Source organism: Coregonus lavaretus (assembly GCF_964263955.1).
Source record: "Coregonus lavaretus genome assembly, chromosome: 16".
Lineage (NCBI taxonomy): Eukaryota > Metazoa > Chordata > Actinopteri > Salmoniformes > Salmonidae > Coregonus > Coregonus lavaretus.
Window position 1 is genome coordinate 14,360,457 of NC_140003.1, and position 24,835 is coordinate 14,385,291.

General features: G+C 40.7%; 2 protein-coding genes across 2 annotated transcripts in view; both read right to left on the minus strand.

The window, feature by feature from the left end:
* Positions 1-15,663, minus strand: part of LOC311143720 (cordon-bleu protein-like 1) — a 54,517-nt gene extending 38,854 nt beyond the window's left edge. Inside the window, exons 1-3 of the mRNA XM_084179592.1 lie at positions 15,246-15,663; positions 14,929-15,015; positions 10,023-10,082 (exon numbers count right to left, since the gene is read on the minus strand). Of these exons, the coding sequence (XP_084035718.1) occupies positions 10,023-10,082; positions 14,929-15,015; positions 15,246-15,286 (188 nt within the window). The 5' untranslated portion in view covers positions 15,287-15,663. The remainder of the gene's footprint in view (positions 1-10,022; positions 10,083-14,928; positions 15,016-15,245) is intronic.
* Positions 15,664-16,277: 614 nt separating this feature from the next.
* slc38a11 (solute carrier family 38 member 11) lies at positions 16,278-20,869 on the minus strand (the record flags this gene model as incomplete). The annotated part of the gene is made up of 12 exons (XM_084179598.1): positions 16,278-16,556; positions 16,646-16,777; positions 16,906-17,018; positions 17,131-17,292; positions 17,504-17,574; positions 19,195-19,274; positions 19,368-19,474; positions 19,635-19,700; positions 19,842-19,976; positions 20,070-20,144; positions 20,586-20,709; positions 20,825-20,869. 12 exons carry the CDS (start codon positions 20,867-20,869, stop codon positions 16,278-16,280), a joined length of 1,389 nt encoding a protein of 462 aa, XP_084035724.1.
* Positions 20,870-24,835: the final 3,966 nt, after the last annotated feature.

Here is a 24,835-nt window from a genome sequence, read left to right on the forward strand (position 1 = left end):
TTGATTGGAGTCCACCTGTGGTGAATTCCACTGATTGGACATGATTTGGAAAGGCACAAACCTGTCTATATAAGGTCCCACAGTTGACAGCGCATGTCAGAGCAAAAACAAAGCAATGAGGTCGAAGGAATTGTCCGTAGAACTCTGAGACAGGATTGTGTCGAGGCACAGATCTGGGGAAGGGTACCAAAACATTTCTGCAGCATTTAAGGTCCCCAAGAACACAGTGGCCTCCTTCATTCTTAAATGGAAGAAGTTTGGAACCACCAAGACTCTTCCTAAAGCTGGCCGCCCGACCTAACTGAGCAATCGGGGGAGAAGGGCCTTGGTCAGGGAGGTGACCAAGAACCCGATGTTCACTCTGACAGAGCTCCACAGCTCCTCTGTGTAGATGGGAGAACCTTCCAGAAGGACAACCATCTCCGCAGTACTCCACCAATCAGGCCTTTATGGTAGAGTGGCTAGATGGAAGCCAGACCTCAGTAAAAGGCACAAGAAGTGGCTTTGGGACAAGTCTCTGAATGTCCTTGAATGGCCCAGCCAGAGCCCAGACATGAACCCGATCGAACATCTCTGGAGAGAACTGAAAATAGCTGTGCACCGATGCTCCCCATCAAACTTGACAGAGCTTGAGAGGATCTCCAGAGAAGAATTGGAGAAACTCCCCAAATTCAGGTGTGCCAAGCTTGTAGCGTCATACCCAAGAAGACTCAAGGCTGTAATTGCTGCCAAAGGTGCTTCAACAAAGTACTGTGTAAAGTGTCTGAATACGTATGTAAATGTCATATTTCAGTTATTTATTTTTTATACATGAGCAAAAAAAATTAAAAACCTGTTTTTGCTTTGTCATTATGGGGTATTGTGTGTAGATTGATGACGGGAGGAAAAAACAATTTAATCCATTTTAGAATAAGGCTGTAACGTAACAAAATGTGGAAAAAGTCAAGGGATCTGAATACTTTCCGAATGCACTGTAGGTAGGGATAAAGTTTCCCGGCAACAGGATAGATAATAAACAGCAGCAGCGTATGTGATGAGTCAAGAGTTAGTGCAGAAAGGGTCAATGCAGATAGTTAAATAGTTAAGAAATAGCTACCCAGACTAACTACACGGCCAAAAGGGTGGCAGTTTGTAGAACACACAAACATACACTACATGACCAAAAGTATACGGACACCTGCTCATCGAACATCTCAATCCAAAATCATGGGCATTAATATGGAGTTGATCCCCCATTTGCTGCTATGACATCCTACACTCTTCTGAGAAGGCTTTCCACTAGATGTTGCAACATTGCTGCGGGGACTTTCTTCCATTCAGCCACAAGAGCATCAGTGAGGTCGGGCACTGATGTTGGCCGATTAGGCCTGGCTCGCAGTCGGCGTTCCAATTCATCCCATAGGTGTTCGTTGGAGTTGAGGTCAGGGCTTTGTGCAGGCCAGTCAAGTTCTTCCACAACAATCTCAACAAACTATTTCTGTATTGACCTCGCTTTGTGCATGGGGGCATTGTCATGCTGAAACAGGAAAGGGCCTTCCCCATGCTGTTGCCACAAAGTTGGAAGCACAGAATCATCTAGAATATCATTATATGCTGTAACATTAAGATTTCCATTCACTGGAACTAAGGGGCCTAGCCCGAACCATGAAAATCAGCCCCAGACCATTATTCCTGCTCCACCAAACTTTAGTTGGCACTATGCATTTGGACAGGTAGCGTTCTCCTGGCATCCGCCAAACCCAGATTTGGCCGTCGGACTGCCAGATGGTGAAGCGTGATTCATCACTCCAGGGAATGCGTTTCTACTGCTCCAGAGTCCAATGGCGGCAAGCTTTACACCACTCCAGCCGATGCTTGGCATTGCGCATGGTGATCTTGGGCTTGTGTGGGTTTCTCAGCCAAGGCAACCCATTTCAAGAAACTCCTGCGACAAACAGGTATTGTGCTGACGTTGCTTCCAGAGGCAGTTTGGAACTCGGTAATGAGCGTTGCAACCAAGGACAGACGATTTTTACGCACTACGCGCTTCAGCACTCGGCAGTCCCCTTCTGTGCTCTTGTGTAGCCTACCACTTCGTGGCTGAGCCGTTGTTGCTCCTAGACGTTTCCACTTCACAATAACAGCACTTACAGTTGACCGGGGCAGCTCTAGCAGGGCAGACATTTGATGAACTGAGTTGTTGGAAAGGTGGCATCCTATGACGGTGCCATGTTGAAAGTAACTGAGGTCTTCAGTACGGGTCATTCTACTGCCAATGTTTGTCTATAGAGATTGCATGGCTGTGTGCTCGATTTTATACACCCGTCAGCAATGGGTGTGGCTGATGTATCCGAATCCACTAATTTGAAGGGTGTCCATATACTTTTGTATATATAGTGTATATGATGTAGGCTACTGCACATTATGCACAACAGAAAAACATAAAAGCCAATAGATGTAGCTAGCTATATACTCTCTTGGGTAAATATATTAATCTAGCTCCAGTAGGCTAATCTTTTTGAGTGTGAACTGTATTATTAGACTACTGTATTATACTGTATTATATGGACTGGAATTACACACATCATTCAAACAATTTAAAAGCAGGGAGAGAACATGCGATTCTGGTGCAGCACATGCGTATAGGCTAGCGAATATTTGCTGTATTTAACATTCAGCTGTATTTAACATTCAGCTGTATTTAACATTCAGCAAACAAGAGCTTGCGTCCCTCTTCAAATAGTCTATGGCTATAAGAAATGCTAAAATAAAATAATGTCCTTCAACCTATTCTAGTCTAGCTTTTCCTGCATGGGACTCCAAGAGCTAAGGAGCATTTTTTTAAGGAGAGAGGCCAGCGGAGCAGAGGCCGTAGACAAGCCAGATTTAGACATCGCATATAATTTAACAGTTCCATTTCACGCCATGCTGTTCATATAAATAATTTATTATAATTTGCCGGTTTTCTTTGTTATTTATCTCTGGAAAAGGGAGTGGTAAATCCCGGTAACTGGGTTCCCGCCATTCAACCCTATTCCGGGATGAGCAGTACTGGAGAAGAAAGTATTTCCTGTTGAGTCATAATTATATCTATCACACTGCATTCATTATTTTGAGACAATGCTGCATTGTCTACACTGGAGTGTTTATCAAAGAAGCACCAGCCTGTTGCTCTGCTGTCTCCCCTGATGCTCATCACATGCACTGGCGCTTCCAAAAAGTCATCAAAGGACCAAGAGCTTCGTACTTTATATGGAAACATAACTATGATCTTGCTTTGTGATTACAGTTTTCCAAGTAAAAGACAGATATAAATTTGCCACAGTGCGATAAGATAATGTATGAATAGGCTATTCCTTATGAAGGATACATATTCTTAAATGTGTGTATCTACTAGGCTGTCTGGCTGCTGTGTCATATTCAATATATGGAATGGAAAACTGGGAAATGATCATCTAGAGATTTGCTTCACATACTTTATTTTCAGCCCTTTCATTTTCCTCAGACCTTTTTAACAGAAAAGGCTCTGTTATGGGGGTGGAAGGTAGGTGGCTTCCAACTGTTATGTGTCAGAAGAGTGCACAACAGAAACAAAGCATGGGCCAAGACTTCATACACAGTCTTGACTATTTGCATTCTAGCAATGTACATACATTCTAGCGACACTATAACCCATTTGCACAGAGCTATTGTGAGGAATCTGTGTCGAATAAGGGCTCTATCTGACATTAAAACTGAGCACATAAAATCCTGCAATGGTCTACCAATTAATTTTGGGCAATTTGAGCATAATGTTGACTGGTTTTGTGTACAAACCCAGTACAACCCCAGTAATAAGCATTCAGTGGTATTTACGGTCAGTGTGTTGGCTTCAACTGCACAAGAAAGACAAACCGTTATTCCCCGTTCTCTGGATGATGGCCACTGTCTGTTTTAGCCCTCTGAGGCATAAAGCATACCATCCACGAGACATAAAAGCCTTTGTATTCCCAAGAAATTACGAGCTCAGCAAATACAAGCTTGTCTTAAGGTCTCAATTACATTTCTTTTCAAGTTTTCATTTTCATACTGACCAAATTCAATGATTCCACCTCTCCATTACATTTCATGTGGTGGTTGCTATGAGTGGTGTGGGTCCCTGTTGGAATGCCACTGACCTCTTCACAGAAACTACAAGGCCTGAGATGTCAGTGACAAGTCACTCAACACTGTGTGATATCTTTATCTACTGTATTGAATCTATCAAACAGCATTGTAGGTAATGCGACATTGCACAAATGTATAATCATTATTGCACAAATGCTGTATCATTAAATATTGAAAAGTTCTGCATTGAAAATGTATTAAGAAATGTGTTCTTTTTCATATTAGTTCATCACATTCTATTGGCTTTCAGAGTTTAGTGAAGTGTTTGGTGTTTAAGGTGTAACCTAGTTCCTGGCCCAATTGGGAAGTATTTTCCTGGCTGAACAGAGAGTCTTTTATCCCTCAGGAAAGTTTCAAGGGGAAAGAATACTAGAACTCTGCAGGTTTTCGCTATGCTGAATCATCACCATACCTTACATAGTAGCTTTATTCCCCTTTAACTGCATCCAGTGAGGAAATCATAAACCTAGACCCTGACAAATGAAAACACTCCGTCACACATTGTAGAGGCCCGACTATTTGCAAGTTTCCATAATAGGTCTTCTGTTCTGAGTTGAAACTTTGCAGGAGTATAAAAGGATTAGGTCTCAGATAATATTTGGACAATTAATTAACATCACAGTAGCACAATTCCAAGTAGTTGAAATGGCAAACTTGGATTTTAAATTGCGGTATTAGTTTCACAAGTTCCTCTCCTCACAAGGAACAAGTTTGCCTCAAAGACCTATAACTTCTACCATGGAAAATTGGGTGATTCAGCAGCTCATATTAGGGGTGTACTGCTGGCAGTATGCTACAATGTGGCACTAAATAATTAAAATAAGGTTATAGGGCAGTGTTTTGACTTGGACCCCAATGATTTCAGCTTGCGGCTATATTTTCCTCATTTCTATCTGTTGAAGAATTTGGCCCATCCCTCTCGCCATAACTTTCATCACTAAATTCAAAAGTGCAGCTGTGCCCTTGGACTGCCAAAGTGTCTGGAAACAGCTGTGGGCAGTCACAATACCTTAACCAATTCCACGCTTGGCTCCACCCCAAGGGAAGCCTGCCATGTGAGATCATGGTTAAAGGTGTGTCCCATTATCAGCACAGGCTTCACATAGCTGTTAGCATAGATCAGCGTTTCCCAAACGCGGTCCTCGGGACCCCAAGGGTTGTACATTTAGTTTTTTGCCCTAGCACTACACAGCTGATTCAAATAATCAACTAATCATCAAGCTTTGATCAGCTGTGTAGTGCTAGGGCAAAAAACAAAATGTACAACCCTTGGGGTCTCGAGGACCGAGTTTGGGAAACGCTGGTATTGAGCGAGGAATGTCACCTATAAAACACAAAAAACTGTCAGAAAATCGACACATCCTCCTCCTACACTCCTTTACTGTATACTGTAGGCCTGTATGTGCAGCTCTATTCATATAAATGCAAAGTTGCCAAGTGAAGAATTTCAAAATGAGACCAGATGTCATTTCAAACAGATGCTGCTGTGACAAAATGATACTCTTTCAGCAGATATTAAATGGAAACGTCACCGCTAGACACTATTTGGGGTGTTTTTCCAGTCTCCCTACATAATTATGAGTGATGAGAGGTGTTTCAGACATAATTATGCACCACAGTGGTATTTTTTTATTTTTGCGCCGGGAGAGTTCAACCAATGACGTCATTGGTTGATTGAGCCTGCTATCTGATCTAAAAATGAATGGAGTCTTGTTTTGTAGCAATTATTGTGGGCTTTGTGTTTCGCCGATTGCACGATCATGCTAGCAGCGAGTAGATATGCTTGTCCTTGTTCAATAGAGCCATTGGACTTGTCTCAACGATGTTCCTATCTGCCACGTCATTGCAGGATATCTAGGTTGACTCATTTTCCCTGGCTTTGTAAAGACTTCAGCCTGACAGGAGCCGTACTTCCTTGTCCAATTGTATTCCCACCATCAAAGGCAGACTTTTCACAACTGGGGGCGGTACTAGTTTCTACAGATTCACGGGAGCTGTTACCGTGCACGGTCTATCTGAGATTGGTAAATAATTACAATGGCTTCTTCTGATGATTCCTCTGTCCAAGAAGAGCTGGATGACTAAACATTTTTTAATGTTCTTTTACATGTACATAGGGATATACAGCCCTATTCATTTGAGCCAGAATTCACTGAGGAGGAGACAGCGAGAACAAGAATTGCAAGACCAGCCAACAGTGATGGGGAGCCATGGTCAGACTCCGACTGGTGGTGCCTATGCGGCTGTTGTCCAGCCATGCCGAAGATGAACGTCTGTGCTGCAACGAATTAGATCGCCCACAGTTCTTACTGGATCATGTGTTTGACAGACCATCGAAGTTCCGGCGCACATATGGATAAAGGGGTGCTGGAGATGTTCTTCAGAACCTCCAAGATCAACTGGTGGCAGCAGCCTAGACCAGCTGGACTAGGAGGGCAAATGACAAACGAGTAAATTGTTTTGCTGTATCAGCTCTATTTTTACACGAGGCAGTGTTGTTCAGTACAGTACAATTTTGTGATCGAGTCGGCCATAACGGGGCTTGCTAATAGCACAACAAGCCAACCTAGCCAAGTTGAGCTAGCTAGCTTTGTTTGCTATACCCAAAATGTACTGTAGCCTAACGTTATAGCTAGCTAGCCGCAGAAAAACTGGATAATTATTTGATGATGATGACGAAGAGTAAAGGAATGACTTTGGCTTTATGACTTATATTAGTCTTTGAGTAACTACATGTGTGTTGTAGCTAGCTAGCTAGCGAACTTGTGTCTGTGAGATGTGCAATATTCTGCATCATGCTGCTACATTAGAAATAGACAGTACACAACGATTACCCATCAAAGTCTAATAGCATTTTTGTCATTCTCTTACAGACAAAACTGCTTGATGACCTACAAATTATTTTTGGAGTTTGTTCTACGTGGGGAGAAGCTAGGCAGAGGACATCGAATCCCCTTGCCTGTTTGTGCTGTTGGAGCCATTCAAGCAATTTATCCCTCACACAATGATGGATACAAAAAAGTTTATGACTCAAGAGATGTGAAATGTCCCATAACAACAAACTCTCTTTGTGTCAAAGTGAACTCACTGCTAACCCCAAAAACACCATATGCAAGTATTCCCTTTGTAGAACTGTAGTATTTATTATAGGTGTTAGTAGTATATCTACTATATATATATATATATATATATATATATATATATACAGTGGGGAAAAAAAGTATTTAGTCAGCCACCAATTGTGCAAGTTCTCCCACTTAAAAAGATGAGAGAGGCCTGTAATTTTCCTCATAGGTACACGTCAACTATGACAGACAAAATGAGAAGAAAAAATCCAGAAAATCACATTGTAGGATTTCTTATGAATTTATTTGCAAATTATGGTGGAAAATAAGTATTTGGTCAATAACAAAAATGTCTCAATACTTTGTTATATACCCTTTGTTGGCAATGACACAGGTCAAACGTTTTCTGTAAGTCTTCACAAGGTTTTCACACACTGTTGCTGGTATTTTGGCCCATTCCTCCATGCAGATCTCCTCTAGAGCAGTGATGTTTTGGGGCTGTCGCTGGGCAACACAGACTTTCAACTCCCTCCAAAGATTTTCTATGGGGTTGAGATCTGGTGACTGGCTAGGCCACTCCAGGACCTTGAAATGCTTCTTACGAAGCCACTCATTCGTTGCCCGGGCGGTGTGTTTGGGATCATTGTCATGCTGAAAGACCCAGCCACGTTTCATCTTCAATGCCCTTGCTGATGGAAGGAGGTTTTCACTCAAAATCTCACGATACATGGCCCCATTCATTCTTTCATTTACACGGATCAGTCGTCCTGGTCCCTTTGCAGAAAAACAGCCCCAAAGCATGATGTTTCCACCCCCATGCATCACAGTAGGTATGGATGCAACTCAGCATTCTTTATCCTCCAAACACGACAAGTTGAGTTTTTACCAAAAAGTTATATTTTGGTTTCATCTGACCATATGACATTCTCCCAATCCTCTTCTGGATCATCCAAATGCACTCTAGCAAACTTCAGATGGGCCTGGACATGTACTGGCTTAAGCAGGGGGACACGTCTACACTGCAGGATTTGAGTCCCTGGCGGCGTAGTGTGTTACTGATGGTAGGCTTTGTTACTTTGGTCCCAGCTCTCTGCAGGTCATTCACTAGGTCCCCCCGTGTGGTTCTGGGGTTTTTGCTCACCGTTCTTGTGATCATTTTGACCCCACGGGGTGAGATCTTGCGTGGCGCCCCAGATCGAGGGAGATTATCAGTGGTCTTGTATGTCTTCCATTTCCTAATAATTGCTCCCACAGTTGATTTATTCAAACCAAGCTGCTTACCTATTGCAGATTCAGTCTTCCCAGCCTGGTGCAGGTCTACAATTTTGTTTCTGGTGTCCTTTGACAGCTCTTTGGTCTTGGCCATAGTGGAGTTTGTAGTGTGACTGTTTGAGGTTGTGGACAGGTGTCTTTTATACTGATAACAAGTTCAAACAGGTGCCATTAATACAAGTAAGAGTGGAGGACAGAGGAACCTCTTAAAGAAGAAGTTACAGGTCTGTGAGAGCCAGAAATCTTGCTTGTTTGTAGGTGACCAAATACTTATTTTCCACCATCATTTGCAATTAAATTCATTAAAATTCCTACAATGTAATTTTCTGGATTTTTTTTCCTCAATTTGTCTGTCATAGTTGACGTGTACCTATGATGAAAATTACAGGCCTCTCTCATCTTTTTAAGTGGGAGAACTTGCACAATTGGTGGCTGACTAAATACTTTTTTTCCCCACTGTATATATATATATATAGATATGTCATACATTGCCAAAACTGTTCCTGCATACTGCTGTGTAAACTGCTGTGTAATCTCACCTCGGTCTCCAGCGCAAATAAACACTGTCTTGAATACAAGCAATGTCTACTTATTTGCTACATTGGACAGACTCATCTACTGTTTTATTGAAACATGTTTATTTACCAACAAATGAAAGTTGAAATTATACACCATAATTTGTTTTAGCAGTAAGAGTGTAGCTAGTTACTTCCAAATACGTTTCATGAATATCACAATGAATTGATCCAGAAGTTGTAAACATTTTATTGGTTTCTGATGCAGATGAAATCATTTAGTCACTTGTCAGTACACTTGTAATTTTATCAAACTCCATTACATACTGTACATTTGTACAAGAGCTAGCAATATCTATTCCACAATGCAGTTGTGCACATACTAGGCATTCTATATTATACTACAACATCAGTCTAACTGAATATGGATGTTGTGTTGGTTGAATGATCCAGGCAAGGTCCTGAATGTTCTTCAGCTGGTGAACCTCGTCTTGTGTTGGGCAATGGCAGCTGCTGGTGAACCTCGTCTTGTGCTGGGCAATGGCAGCTGGTCTGGCAGAACTTCATGAGCTCCATGAAATTGGACTCACAGACTACACACTTAGGCTCTTGCTAGCCCCATGCAGTCTTTTCCTCTTCCGCATCAGATGATATTGAGCTTGAGCTTGTTCTCGGCTGAAAGCTTTCATCCAATGGGTCTACAGGATCTGTACTACTAAAGCTAGTGTCAAAGTCATCATCAGCAGCAGCAGGACTAGTCTGTACAACACACACTAGTCAGTTATTAGCCAACATTTTACTACTTTGTCTCCATCAATACACACTCAAACAAGGTACAGTACTATATCCACCCACCCCCCTCATGTCAATAGATAATGCATACTAACCTTCACACACACAATACATACCCCAAACAGACACCAGTCAGTTGATTAGTTGAAGTTGTAGCCTACTTTTAAATACACCAACTATGACAACAAGACACAGACCATGTTTATGCCTAGCTCCAGTACATTTATTTGCTCATGGAGTCAAGGTGACTTACACTAGTTCCTGGTGCTGAGCTTGATGTTGATGCCAGTGCAGATGTTGATGGGATCGGACTCTGTAAATAGAACACATAGGCCAGTCACGTTAGCCTCTGCGGTAGCTAGTTAACTAACGGTTAGATATGGTCCGGTAGGCTGTAGCTAACGTAACCTAATGTAGCTTGCAAAGTTACAAATCACATTGTCAGATAGCAGCTGGCTATTTACATTGATTTGCTTTGGAATGTCTCGCTAGCGTATTATGAAAGCTAGCTAGCTAGATTTTAGTTTCGATAAACTAATGTAGTTCGCTAGCTAGTTACGTTAGCTAGATAAGTTACCTACGTTACCTCTGCTCAACTTCTTAGTAAGATAACCGGTGAAATGTTACACCAGCAGCCTGTGCTTGCTTGCAGTTTGCACATCAGGTAATGAGAACCACACCATGACTAAACTTTACAGTTGTCGATTCAAAAATAAAAAATAAAACGTTATTTGCCAGCTGACGTTCTGTGAATCAGTGGCTGTTCCAGTGAGTAACGTTAGCTACCTGTTGACACCCATTCTCAACTGGATCCACCTCGACAGGGGCGGTACTACGTCCTAAAATCGCTATGAATTCTAGATATTGTGGTTTGCGTACAACCAGGAAATGTAGATGGCCTGTTTATACCGATGAGATGCAGAAACGCTCGTATTTGTGTGTAGTGAGGAAATGATGACACATACAGTACATTCGGAAAGTATTCAGACCCCTTGACTTTTTCCACATTTTGTTACAGCCTTATTCTAAAATATAATAAATAAAAACAAATCCCTCAATCTACAGACAATACCCCATAATGAAAGAGCAAAAACATGTTAAGACATTTTTGCTAATGTATTCAAAATAAAACACAGAAATACCTTATTTACATAAGTATTCAGACCCTTTGCTATGAGACTCGAAATTGAGCTCAGGTGCATCCTGTTTCCATTGATCATCCTTGAGATGTTTCTATAACTTGATTGGAGTCCATCTGTGTTAATTTAAATTGATTGGACATGATTTGGAAAGGCACACACCTGTCCATATAAGGTCCCACAGTTGACAGTGCATGTCAGCGCAAAAACCAAGCCATGAGGTCGAAGGAATTGTCCGTAGAGCTCCGAGACAGGATTGTGTCGAGGCACAGATCTGGGGAAGGGTACAAAAAAATATCTGTAGCATTGAAGGTCCCCAAGAACACAGTGGCCTCCATCATTCTTAAATGGAAGAAGTTTGGAACCACCAAGACTCTTCCTAGAGCTGGCTGCCCTGCCAAACTGAGCAATCCTGAGAGCTCCAGAGTTCTTCTGTGGAGATGGGAGAACCTTCCAGAAGGACAACCATCTCTGCAGCACTCCACCAATCAGGTCTTCATGGTAGAGTGGCCAGACGGAAGCCACTCCTCAGTAAAATGCAGATGACAGCCCGCTTTGAGTTTGCCAAAAGGCACGTAATGGGCTCTCAGACCATGAGAAACAAGATTGTCTGGTCTGATGAAAACAAGATTGAACTATTTGACCTAAATGCCAAGCGTCACATCTGGAGGAAACCTGGCACCATCCCTACGGTGAAGCATGCTGTGGGGATGTTTTTCCAGTGGCAGGGAGACTAGTCAGGATCGAGGGTAAAGATGAATGGAGCAAAGTACAGAGAGATCCTTGATGAAAACCTGCTCCAGAGCGCTCAGGACCTCAGACTGGGGTAAAGGTTCACCTGCCAACAGGACCACGACCCTAAGCACACAGCCAAGACAATGCAGGAGTGGCTTCGGGACAAGTCTCTGAATGTCCTTGAGCGGCCCAGACAGAGCCCGGACATGAACCCGATCGAACATCTCTGGAGAGACCTGAAAATAGCTGTGCAGCGATGCTCCCCATCCAACCTGACAGAGCTTGAAAGGATCTGCAGAGAAGAATGGCAGAAACTCCCCAAATACAGGTGTGCCAAGCTTGTAGCGTCATACCCAAGAAGACTCGAGGCTGTAATCACTGCCAAAGGTGCTTCAACAAAGTACTGAGTAAAGGGTCTGAATACTTATGTAAATGTAATATTTCAGTAATTTTTATTCATTATGGGGTATTGTGTGTAAACTGATGAGGGAAAAAATGTGGAAAAAGTCAAGGGGTCTGAATATTTTCAGAATTAACTGTATATGTTAATAACATATTAATGAACATATACAGTGAAAGAGCAGCTGTGAAATGTCCCTTTAAGTGACTTTTCCAATGGCCAAGCAGAACTAGACATACAATTATTTAGTCTAGGCCTTGGCTAACTCAGCAAATCCTCAAGTGAATTTCACTGTGTTCATAGAGCTATGTACACTATATATACAAAAGTATGTGGACACCCCTTTAAATTAGTGGATTCGGCTATTTCAGCCATACCCATTACTGACAGGTGTATAAAATCAAGCACACAGCCATGCAATCTCCATAGACAAACATTGGCAGTAGAATGGCCTTACTGAAGAGCTCAGTGACTTTCAACGTGGCACCGTCGTAGGATGCCACCATTCCAACAAGTCAGTTCGTCAAATTTCTGCCCTGCTAGAGCTGCCCCGGTCAACTGTAAGTGCTGTTATTGTGAAGTGGAAATGTCTAGGAGCAACAACGGCTCAGCCTCGACGTGGTAGGCCCACAAGCTCACAGAACGGGACCACCGAGTGCTGTAGCGCGTAAAAATCTTCTGTCCTCGCTTGCAACACTCACTACCGAGTTCCAAACTGCCTCTAGAAGCAACGTCAGCACAAGAACTGCTCGTCGGGAGCTTCATGAAATGGGTTTCCATGGCCGAGCAGCCGCACACAAGCCTAAGATCACCATGCACAATGCCAATGGTCGGCTGGAGTGGTGTAAAGCTCATGGCCATTAGACTCTGGAGCAGTGGAAACGCTTTCTCTGGAGTGATGAATCACGCTTCACCATCTGGCAGTCCGACAGACGATTCTGGGTTTGGTGGATGCCAGGAGAACGCTACCTCCCCGAATGCATAGCGCCAACTGTAAAGTTTGGTGGAGGAGGTATAATGGTCTGGGGCTATTTTTCATGGTTCGGGCTAGGCCCCTTAGTTCCAGTGAAGGGAAATCTTAGTGCTACAGCATACAATGACATTCTAGACAATTCTGTGTATCCAACTTTGTGGCAACAGTTGGGGAAGGCCCTTTCCTGTTTCAGCATGCAAGTCCCCGCAGCAATGTTCCAACATCTAGTGGAAAGCCTTCCCAGAAGAGTGGAGGCTGTTATAGCAGCTAAGGGGGGACCAACTCCATATTAATGCCCATGATTTTGTAACGCCTCCAGCCTTTTGGGCATGTAGTGTATGTTTGTGTGTACTACAAACTGCCACTCTTGGATGAGGGCCTGTGTTTTGGCAGTGTCAGTAGTAGGATAACAAATGTAGCATGGCGTGGAGGGCCACATGTCTCCACAAGTCATTGCACTTGAAAAGCAGGATTCATTTTCAGAAGCAGTTATCTAATGGCTCCAAGTATGAGAAGCCACAAATAAAACTTGGACACGTGCATTTCCCCCCAACACAACAGCTCATGGAGAGAGTGGTTTTCATTTCCAAATTGCAGACAAATCACAGACTGAATTCTGTAGTCTGCTACTCTAGAATGCCTGAGAGGGGTTCTGCTGCCGATCTCCAAAATGCTATTATGAAATATCAAAGGGTCACTCTGAAACTATATTTATTTCCTTCAATAAATTGAATTGATGACATGGATGCATGAATGTATTTCAGCCTCAATATGGGAAAGTCAGTAACTGTGGAGAAATGGAATCTTCACATTAATTGCTATCAAGCCTTCAAATTCTCCATTTCACTTCTAATTAATATCACATTAAGTATGTAGCCCTCCCTTGCATGCCAAGGGAGTGAGCAGTGACTCTGTAAAAGCTTGCAAAAACTTTGGAAACTCACTTCCCAGTTTAAGAGCAAATGCCTCCAACCAACTGGAATACTGTCAGCTGACATTATCTCCAAGCAACCGTTCCTGAACCAATTAAATGGGACATTACAAGATGTCACAGTCATCTTTGACTCTTATTTGATATTCAACATTAGGAAAGACACAGACACCTTCTGAAGGATCATTTTGGATCATCCATACAAACAATTATTTTGACCTGTATTGAGAAAAATTAAATAGCCAGACGTTGATTATAATGCACATGAGATGCACACTGGTTTGCCTCCAAAATGCTTCCCATCTCCTCAACATGTGGTCAAGGCAATTTCTCAGAACAACTCTGAAGGCAGGAAATGAGTGGAGTTCAAAGGTTACTGAAATGTCTGCAACTACTGTTACTTTAGTTACTACATGTGCTCAATATGAGATGGAAGAATGTAGGTTAGAGTTGATTGAAAGAGATGCACAAGACCCTCTGGTTGTGGACTATTAAATTAGTCAAACCCTTTGCCTTAGACATGCAATTATGTCACCAAATTGCAATTTGATTGCAACATGTGTCCAAAAATGTGTTGCAACACTATATTTTTGGGGGTATAGAATGGCATAGAATAATTGAATGAATTTAAGGAATCCCAGTTAAGACTGGGAAAAGGTTTGAACTGAAAAAGGGATTGGAATGACATAAGACTCCATGGGTTACAAAAGTCCCATATTTTCCAATTTATTTAATCTCAAGACGATCTCACATGTTTAAAAATTCCACAATAATGATCTAATATACACGTTTTTTGTCATATCCTCAACAATCTTTAGAAACATTTCAGCACACCTCCAAATAATAATGACTACTTCTAAACATGACGTGAACAATAATGTATAGTAGGCTAGACTACAGTTGAGAAGAAAAGCTGTTGGCTGACAGTTCTCACACAGAACCCTCTAAACGAGTAAATACACGTAGAATTAATCCACATACCTTGAGCCAGAGAGCGGTCGTCCCGGAGTTCGTTGGGACACATTATCATCCATGTCTAGCTGCACAGGTTTAACAAAATCCCTCGGACTACCGAAAGACAAGCAAAACACACAATTATTCATATTTAATAACTAAAATTGCACAGGTTTACATCTAGAGCTGTCCCATCCGAATGCTTGCTGTGGTTGATCGAAACCTACTGACAATCAGGTCATAGTTTCGCAGGGTAACTTTGTTCTTTGTTGCCCGGCATGCAAAGTGGGACACAGGACAATTAGGATTTAATTAAGCTCATTATGTTACTCGTCATCTCTTACCATGAATGCCCCTGGCCCTCCACGCTGCTGTCAACTTTCATCAGTATTTATTTGGGAGAAGAAAATAAATTATACCGTACAAAATATACCGTGGCGTTGATTCGTTCAGCGATGCATTACGCTACTGTGCGTTCAAAATGAATTCTGGAACTCCCACTTCTATCTCCAACTCTTGATCCACACAACAGTCGGTCCTCTGTTCCAATATGCCGCCAGTACAACACAGTCTTTCCATCGTTTAGCCAGCAGTCTACATTTCAAAGTTGTGACACGATGCCTGCTACAAGCCCTGCTAAGTTCTCTGCCAAATGCATACCAACTCCAAAAATCGACGCCGAAACGTATGGTTAGAGATTCAAATAACCATTCATGGGGCGTCGAATACCTCGACTCTTCTCTAGTTTTTCCTCCCAGCAGTGATTTAATCTATCCATCCCAGAGGGAATACACATACTTCCCTGTTTTTGAAATAAATTGAACAATGTAAATGTATGTAAAAATTGTATTGCAGGAGTCAATTCATATTACTTGTATGATTATTTTGTTTTACATCTGAAGTGAACAATTCGGGTTTACATTTATAATATTGAAATAGCCTAAATATTATAATCATGAAATTGCCCAAATAGTATGTATACATATTCCCTCTACCCATCAGTTGAAAATGCACTACCATTGGACAAACTTATATAACTACATTAATCTTCGAAGGGCATGACATCAAGGCAAGAGGGCATTAGGTGGCTTTGTTTTCAGTTTAGAATTGAACCTTTCTATAATAGTTTTATTTAGTTTGATTATGTTATAGCGACATCATGTGGTAGGTTTCTCTAAAGTAAATACTTGCAAAATTCAAGGTGGAACTTTGTCTCACAGTCTGATATACAAATTGATAAATGTATTGCATATTGGCACTTTATCATTCACACATCAAAGTCAAATAGTAGCCTAAATTATGACACACACATTCATTGCAGAGGTAATAAATACAATGAGCATACAAAGTCATATCCAGTGTGTAACAACAATGTTTCATCTAGAATTCTGAGTTGAATTCTGAAAGAGTAGCTCAGTGGGTGGTGTGGGAGTTATGGAGAGGTTGGAAGTTGCGCAGTAAAACATCTCGGCACCATGGGAGCAGTCTTCGGGGAACATGACCGCCATTATCAAACCAGTTGTCATGACAAAGACACCAGCTATGAGGATGAGACAGGGGATGCGGTTTTCACCTTGGAACCAGTGCTCTGTTGAAAGCTTGAGGTAGCAAGCTGATGGAATTATGAAAATTAAAGGTGTGGCACTTACAACACCCTGGAAGACAAAAAACACTGTTTAAAAGATTACCAATGCAATTTTAGTAGAGAAATAAGTTACAACAAATCAAAGGACATCCAGCTTACATTCAACACCAGAACAATACCCAGACAGTCATAGGCCAAGGATAATGCTGTGCACACTGCAACTATGAGCAAGGTGACCGCCACATGGGCATGGTTGTTGAGAGACCCTTTAAAAAAAACATTGGATACCACCTACAAACATAAAAGAGAGAATAAGGACTTGATTTTTGCAGGTGATGTGCACTAAAATCAATGAACATTGCGCCACAACAAACTGTCCTGTGCCATATGAAGTGGCATGTGCATAAATAACGTCATACCTCTCGAGTCACAAAACACTCTAGAGGAAAAGTTGTTATTATACTGATGCCAAAACAGAAGCGACCAAAAGTAGCTAGGTCATCGTTCCCGCAGTAGTTTTCAAAGATATCACCTGAAAATATAAGAGGCGATCAGAAAAATGTACTCCTTAGGCAGTGTGTATAGGGATGCACTTGGGTCTAACACCACAAGATTGTTCTATGATTCTATGTGTTGTGTTTTACCTTGTGTGTACCCAGTGAAGGTAGCATAGCCAGTCACAGCAAACAGAATACTGACAATCATAGCCGAACCAACAGACATGTGGGTGACACAAGACCAGTTACTTAGACTCTGTTCCTTCAGAGACCCGTAGATCATAAAGCTGTTGTGATGGCAGATAAAGGCTATGGAACAAAGGGATATGGCAAAGTATTACAACCTATTGATAGTCCAAATTACATTTTTGTGTGATTGTTTTGTGTGGAGTTCCTCTATTATGAAACCTGATATCCATTATCATACAATATGACAGCGTACACATGTATGGGCCGTTTTGTCTCGGACAAGTATTTATTGTACTTTACACATATATAGTAGATGTAGTCGAGAACTCACCAAAAGACATAACACCAACGGCCTGAATCGCATTCCACCTTGCAAACACCCACGCATTTTCTGTAGGGGGACTAAGGACACAAAGTCATTGGATAAACATTTTGTTAGCCATTTTAAGATTTTATAATTCTAGAGTAAGTTGCTTCAATAGTCGTTTAGTTGACTGAAATGTAAAATAAAAACAGAATGTGTTTCAGATTGGATTAGAGTATGATATAGCATATGAGTGAATAGATTATGACAGTGTTAAGTAATATAATGACATCCACTGTGCTCTTGACAAGATGTTACATTGTGTGTCTGCCTTTATTGATTTGTCGAAGGCGTTTGACACCGTGGACCATGCTGTGTTGGTGCAAAGTTTAAAATGTTGTGGTATTACTGGTCATGCTCTAGATTGGTTTATAAATTACCTATCAAATGGTACACAATGTGTAATGGTTGTAAATCTGAGTCCATAGAGTTGTGCTTAGGTGTTCCGCAAGGTTCTATTTTGGGCCCACTGTTGTTCATTTTGGATATCAACAACATTGGGGATCATATTGAAACAGCGGATGTTCATTTTTATTCAGATGATACTGTTTCAAGTGGTAGTAGTTTATCTTTGGCTTTTGAAAATGCCCAAAGAGCATTTAATATCATACAACAGAATCTTTGTGATTTGAAGCTGGTTCTGAATTCGGGTTTTAAAAAATGCAATGGTATTTTCAAATGCTAGGCATGTTACTAATCATGTCGTTGCTACATTGGATGGACATACTATAGAGCAAGTGAAAGTGTACACATATTTGGGAGTGTTGGTGGATGACAAGCTGAGCTTCACTGTTCATGTGGAGAACTTGATAAGGAAGCTCAAGCTGAGAATAGGTTTTTATTACCGGCATAAGGCTTGTTTTTCTCTGGAGGCCAGGGAGGAGCTGGTACAATGTACATTACTGGTGGTTTTAGATTTTAGTGATGTTATATATATGCAGGCCTCAAACACTACCCTGAGAGCACTTGATTCAGTATATCATGCGGCCCTCAGGTTCATTACCAATCAAAAACGTCTAACACATCATTGTGATCTCTACAGCGCCGTTGGCTGGTCGTCATTGACCTTGCGTAGGCTTAAACACTGGAATACACTGATTTATAAGGCCATACTGGGTAAAATGGCACTTTATCCCTGTTCTTTTTTAATCAGGTCAGTAAATAAATATCAATTACGGTCCCATTCTCATTCGCTTTTAACAGTACCAAGAATTAGAACAGGTCATGGTAAAAAATAGTTTTAGTTACTCAGCTCCGTGGTCCTGGAATTCTCTCCTGAACATTTTAAAATTTGATGATCTAGTCACGTTGGTGCAGTTTAAACACTTGGTCGATGTAAATATCATAGAAGAATGTAATTGTCTTTAGGACAGCTGTTTTTTAGTTATGACATTCGTGTTTCTTTACGTAATATGTAATTGTTGTACTGTATGTGTGTCTATAGTTTTGTTCAATGTTGTGTTAGTGTATGTAAGTTGTTTTGTCTGAAACTTTGTTCCCCCTGCTGCTCTCTCTTGAACCAGGTCTCTCTTGAAAAATAGATTTTATCGCAATGTATATAAATATATATAAATAACAAAACAACAAACAAACAAAAAAACAAAATATATATATATATATATAAATAACAAAACAACAAAATATATATATATATGTACATTTGTGGTCCTAGGGTAGATGCTCTGATGATAACAGTGATGAGGATGAAAACAGTCAACACCATGGACAGTAAGGACACCTGGAATCACATAGATAGATGCTTTAGCTCACAAATTACAGAATGAGTCAATGACTCCTTAAATAAATGTGACAATATGTGATTAAGTCTTACCTTTCCCAGCTTTGATATATTCCGGAAAAGAGACAAGGGTAATGTGAATAGAATAGTGGATACTGCGATGACAAAATGTCTCTCTGCAAGTATGTGGCCTGGTCCAACTGCAAATAGCATGTATGAAAAATATGAATGAGCAACATACAATAATAAATGTGGCCTTGGTGTTTGCACTAAATTCAGCAAAACTGTGAGCTATCTTTTACTGTCACTGGATTATATGTTCAGATATATTACATTAAAGTACAATGTGGCATACTGTACCTCCAGGTAGTCTCTGAAATACTTTGGTCAATGTGTCACCAGTTATAATGTTGTAGCTGATCATAGCTGGGGAAGACACATACTGTGGTTATGTTACAATCCAAGTCCCATGTACCTGTATATCAGTTTGTATGAGACTGCTCAATCTCATAAAATCTTGGTTGTAAGTAGTTCTGATTTACTTTCAAATCTCCATTGAAGACTTACCTATGAAAGGGTATAGGAACTGCAATAAAGACAGAACCAGAAATCCAGTGATACCAAAAGTGCTACGTACAAGTGACTGGTAACTATTTGTCCCTGAAAGATTCCCTCCTTTTATCAACAAGATGATAGAGTAGTCTGCAGGGAAGAAACAGAACAACACCACAATGTTAGCTGTTAATTTTATCATAAAAGGGAGTTCATCACAATTGTCACCATTACAGAACCTACCTGTAATAAATGCTACCAAAACCAGGAGAAAAATGCCAAGGGGAAGGCCAGCCTGGTTCATGGAGTATGGCAAACCTGAAAAACAAATTAAATGACAGATCATGCAATTTTGTTATTTTCAGAACATACATATTATTAGTTTTCATTGAACTGACAGAAATAGTTGAGTCATACAATTTAGAAAGAATTTTGGAAGTGCAAAAGAAGTCTTATGATGTCAGTGGTCATATGATGCAGAGGCCAACCACCAGGGGCTGATCACTGTGGCTGAGGAAGCTCCTATGATGTTTTCTATTCCCAGGAGATCATGTGATCCTGCATGTTCCGAACATATATAACTTGCTTATCTTATTGGGTAAAATGATTGATCAACTTATTATACAGTAACTTGCAACAGGTGCTCCCCTCTCTAGATGGGTGTCAATTGCAACTATTGCCACCAGTAGGTCTATTCTGCTGTGCCACTGAAATACAAACATGATGTTCCCACAGTTCAATGTATAAACAATAATTTACCTATTATTCCAGATCCTATTATCGAATTGATGAAATTAAAAGAGGCTGACATCATCGAACTTTTGGCTTCTCTTCCAACCACCTTTTGTGAAGCAAGCAACGGTTTCCCGTCGCCATTCTCAATCTAGGGTCAAATTAACACATTTTAACACAATTAACACATCATGTTGTAGAATGGTGGTAATCGTGAGTATCAATAAAAGTAAAGCTATTAGTATCATAGCAAGTCAGCAGCCTACCTGTTGAGCATCCCTGTCTCCACTTTCCTGTATTGATGTATTCATTTTTATTCCACCAGGTGATCTAAGTGTTTCCGTCAATTTATTTTCTATCCGCATCTCTGCCATGAAATGTATTAACTTGGCAGAATGTTCTAAACTTTCCTGATCGGAGTCGGTGAAGTCTGCCCATGAAAAACGTTGTCAACAGCGCCCCTAAATGGCTTAGTAAAACACTGGGTGCGTTCCAGATATGTCTAGACAATTTCTGCGCTGGTTGCGCTGATTACAACATTATTATAATACTCATGTGGTTCATGAGACGTGAAATATAGACCTGCGTTAAATTGTGTATCTGGAACGCGTCCAAACTATAAGCCGCATTCGACACACATACCCCGTCGAGTGAAGTGAGTTTTAAAAGATTAGTATCCAAAGTATGTCTTTGTTCAACTGAAGGAGTGAAAATACAAAAACGAACAAATCCTACACCAAATGGATAATATAATACAAATAGGCATATACCTCCTTTGGGCAAGACTATCACAGAAATTCAAAGAGTGCAATTAGGGACAATGGAAGTAATTACCTAAAATTGTATGTTGGGTTCTATTCAACATTTCTGATGGTTTTAAAGAGTTCATAAAGGTTTGGTCATGTGTTGATATCAATTGTTCCATTCTGAAAGAAATGTAGCCCACTGTACTTACCCCAGTGTGATCAAGTCAGCTGACATGAGAAGGCCTAAAAGGCTGGAGTCAATTTAGGTCAGACACAGGGGCGGTGTGTTCATTAGGGCGATATGGGCGACGCACTGCCAAACGGGAAAAGGAAGGTTTTTTTTTCTAATCAATTATATCACGGCAACAGTAGTTATCAGTGTTCTAATCTAGACGTCTGATCTGCCACTAAATGTCCAATCAGGCTAAAGTCGTGCTTCAAATGTCCCCGCCCGTTTTGGGGCGATTTCAGTCAGGTTGAAAATCGCCCAGAAGTCTCTCATAGCCTCTAATGTAAAATCAATTTTTTTCAAATATCAGAGCTTTCAATACAATCTCTATGGGTTTCTGAGGGCTTGCACTTACGCGCTTTCGTCATACGTAACATAACCATGAACGTAACTAAGAAAAGAGCGGGTAGCCTCATCAATCAATTCACTACTACTGTCAAAATGGCTAGCCTTCAGTGCAACTCGATTGTCTCTTTGAAAGAAGTTCCTTTTTGTCGGCGAACAAATCAAGATAAATTGGCAACGAAACAATTAGGACCTCCCAGACCAAATTTAATAATTCAACAGGTTTCTACTAAGCAGAGTCGTGAACACTGTCTACGAGAATCGAGACGACCTCATAGAATGTTTTGAAGCCATTCGGACGGGTTCATTGGGTTCATTTGACCAGCCCACCGTGAGAGAGGCATCTGGCTACATGATGAAGATTTTATTTTTTTCCTGCGGCTTTTTCACAAAATCATGCCCCACGTCGACATTCTGTACCAGAAGCTACAGAAGAAGGACATCGATGCTGTCTTTATCAAACGTGCCCTCGACAGCTTCACAAGCAGTGTGCAGGCCATAAGGTAAGATTAAACAATATCATTCGATCTTTCTCAAAGCAGAGCTTTATTTGAAAATGTATGCATGAAAGGAGACTGCATTTGTGTTTGAAATTACATTATTCTCATTATATATGGCCAGTGGTGTAATCTAGCTTATTTTATATACTATGTGTACTGTACAGTGGTGCTCATAAGTGTATGAACACATTCTAAAGTTGACTAAAAAGAGGAATAAAAAAATAAAAAAATCATCTTTTGGAAATTGATCTTAATGACTTAATTAAAAAAGTTGGAAAATCCAACCTTTAAGGACACCAATTTTCTTTTCTTTTTTATTCCTCTTTTTAGTCAACTTTAGCATGGGATCATAAGCTTATGAGCACCACTGTATACTGTGCTGAACATCCAGGCTATGTGAGACACAAAGGCTAACTTAAACACTAAAGACTTTATGCATCCCTGCCCATTTTAAGTGGAACTGAAGTATTTGTACTATACATGGATACATTGCATATACCTGTGCATCACATAGACAACAGTACTGTACAAAGCCAACAAACACATTGGTCTGTTTGCCTTCAGGGACTCCTCTCAACAGCAGCTGCAAGAAGCAACAGGAGCCAAAAGACCCAGAACAGCTTTGAGAGAAGAGGAGAAGCAGAGGCTGTCTGAAGAGGTCTGCAACACCATCCTGGATCACACCAAAGAAAGGTTCTCTTTCTCTGGCCACCTTGTGAGTGCTACCTTACTGCAAGCAGACATGTTTGAAAGGTACTGCCATTCATTTCCTGATGAGGCTCTGAATGCCACTGTGAATGCATACCCCATGCTGAGCAAGGCAAAGCTCAAGACAGAACTATCTCTGATCTATGAGAATCCTGAATTCAAGGGATGCTGTGGTGCACTGGCACTGTACCAGGTTCTCATGAGCTACAACCTCCAGGAGACGTTCTCTGAGACTGTGACTCTGTTGAACATCCTCATAACTACTCCCATGACAACAGCTGAAGCTGAGAGATGTTTCTCAACTTTGACACGAGTTAAGACATTCCTGCGAAATTCAATGGGCCAGGAACGTCTGAATGCACTGGCCATGCTTTCCATGGAGAGGGAACTAGTCCTCAGCATGCCTGATTTCAATGAGAAAGTCATTGAACGCTTTGCTGTATTGAAACAGAGAAGAGAACAGTTTCAGTACAAGTAATGTAGCCTCTCTCTCTCTTTGTCCCTCCCTGTCTGTCTCTTTAACACACACACGCCCAAATCAGTTCACAGTTGATGTTGTTTAAAATAGTTATTTTTCATTTAAAAAAAAGTTTTTAAAAAAATAATCTGTTCATGTTCATTTTTACAAATCTATACAATTGGCCAGAATATGGTTGTTCATATTTACAAATCTATACAATTGGCCAGAATATGGTTGTTCGTTTTTACAAAGCCATACAGATAGCTGTGTTTACCTTTTCTAGAAATTACTTTCAAATTCTGTTTTCAGGCAAAATGTCTATCACTGTTCATTTTCACAAATCTATACAAGAGGGCAGAATATGGAAGTCTATAAAAATGTCTTATTACCAATAACTTGCATCAATGTTTTCAGTAGCCTCTATCAAAAGCTCCTGCTTGCTTGTTGTGAATTATGCTCAGGTGCACATATTTCCAATTCAACCATGAGGCAAAAAATGTGGTAAAAGCTCTTGTTGATCCTGCAATCTGAACAAATACCAAGATGCTGTATTTTCAGCTGATATTTCATTTGTTTATGGAAATGCATATTGTTTATGCAGTGTTGAGGAATGTGAAAGAACACCCTTGATTATTTTTACTGTGATAACTTATTTTGATTTTGTAAGCCAACACTTTTGAGATCAGTCAATAAATGCTTCTGGTATTGACTTATATGCTGCCCCTGTCTTCATGTTGTTGCTGGACATATCTTTTTAAAAATGTGTGTAGGTCACCTAAATCATCAGAAAAATTGCCCCCCCTGAGAATTTTTTCAGGAGCCGCCACTGGTCAGACATGTTTAGCTTTTTCTCAGAAAGAAAGTCACATGTAGAAAAACAAAGCAGAAACACAAAATTAAACTCAACAAAAACGATTTGACTTCTGAAATAAAATCTGGTCAGTCTGTGGTATCAACAATACAAATGTGTTATGTATGAAGACTTGAAATAATATCAAAAGCAGTACTATGTGTTGTTAGGCTTCACTACTGTATGTGAGATAAGCTGTTATTCAGTTTATAAGAGTGTATAACATGACACCACCATCCAATGTTGGTACAGGAAAACATTAAAGCCTCAATCAGTTAAAGTATTTGAAACATTTAAAGCAGTTGAGATCACACTCATTACTGTACATTTCAAAGTTTCCCATCACACTCTTGCTTTCCCATAATGCATGCTGTGTTGCCCAGGATTGCATTAGCTAAGTCCGGGCCACATTATCTGGCTGGCACTCAGACAAACACTT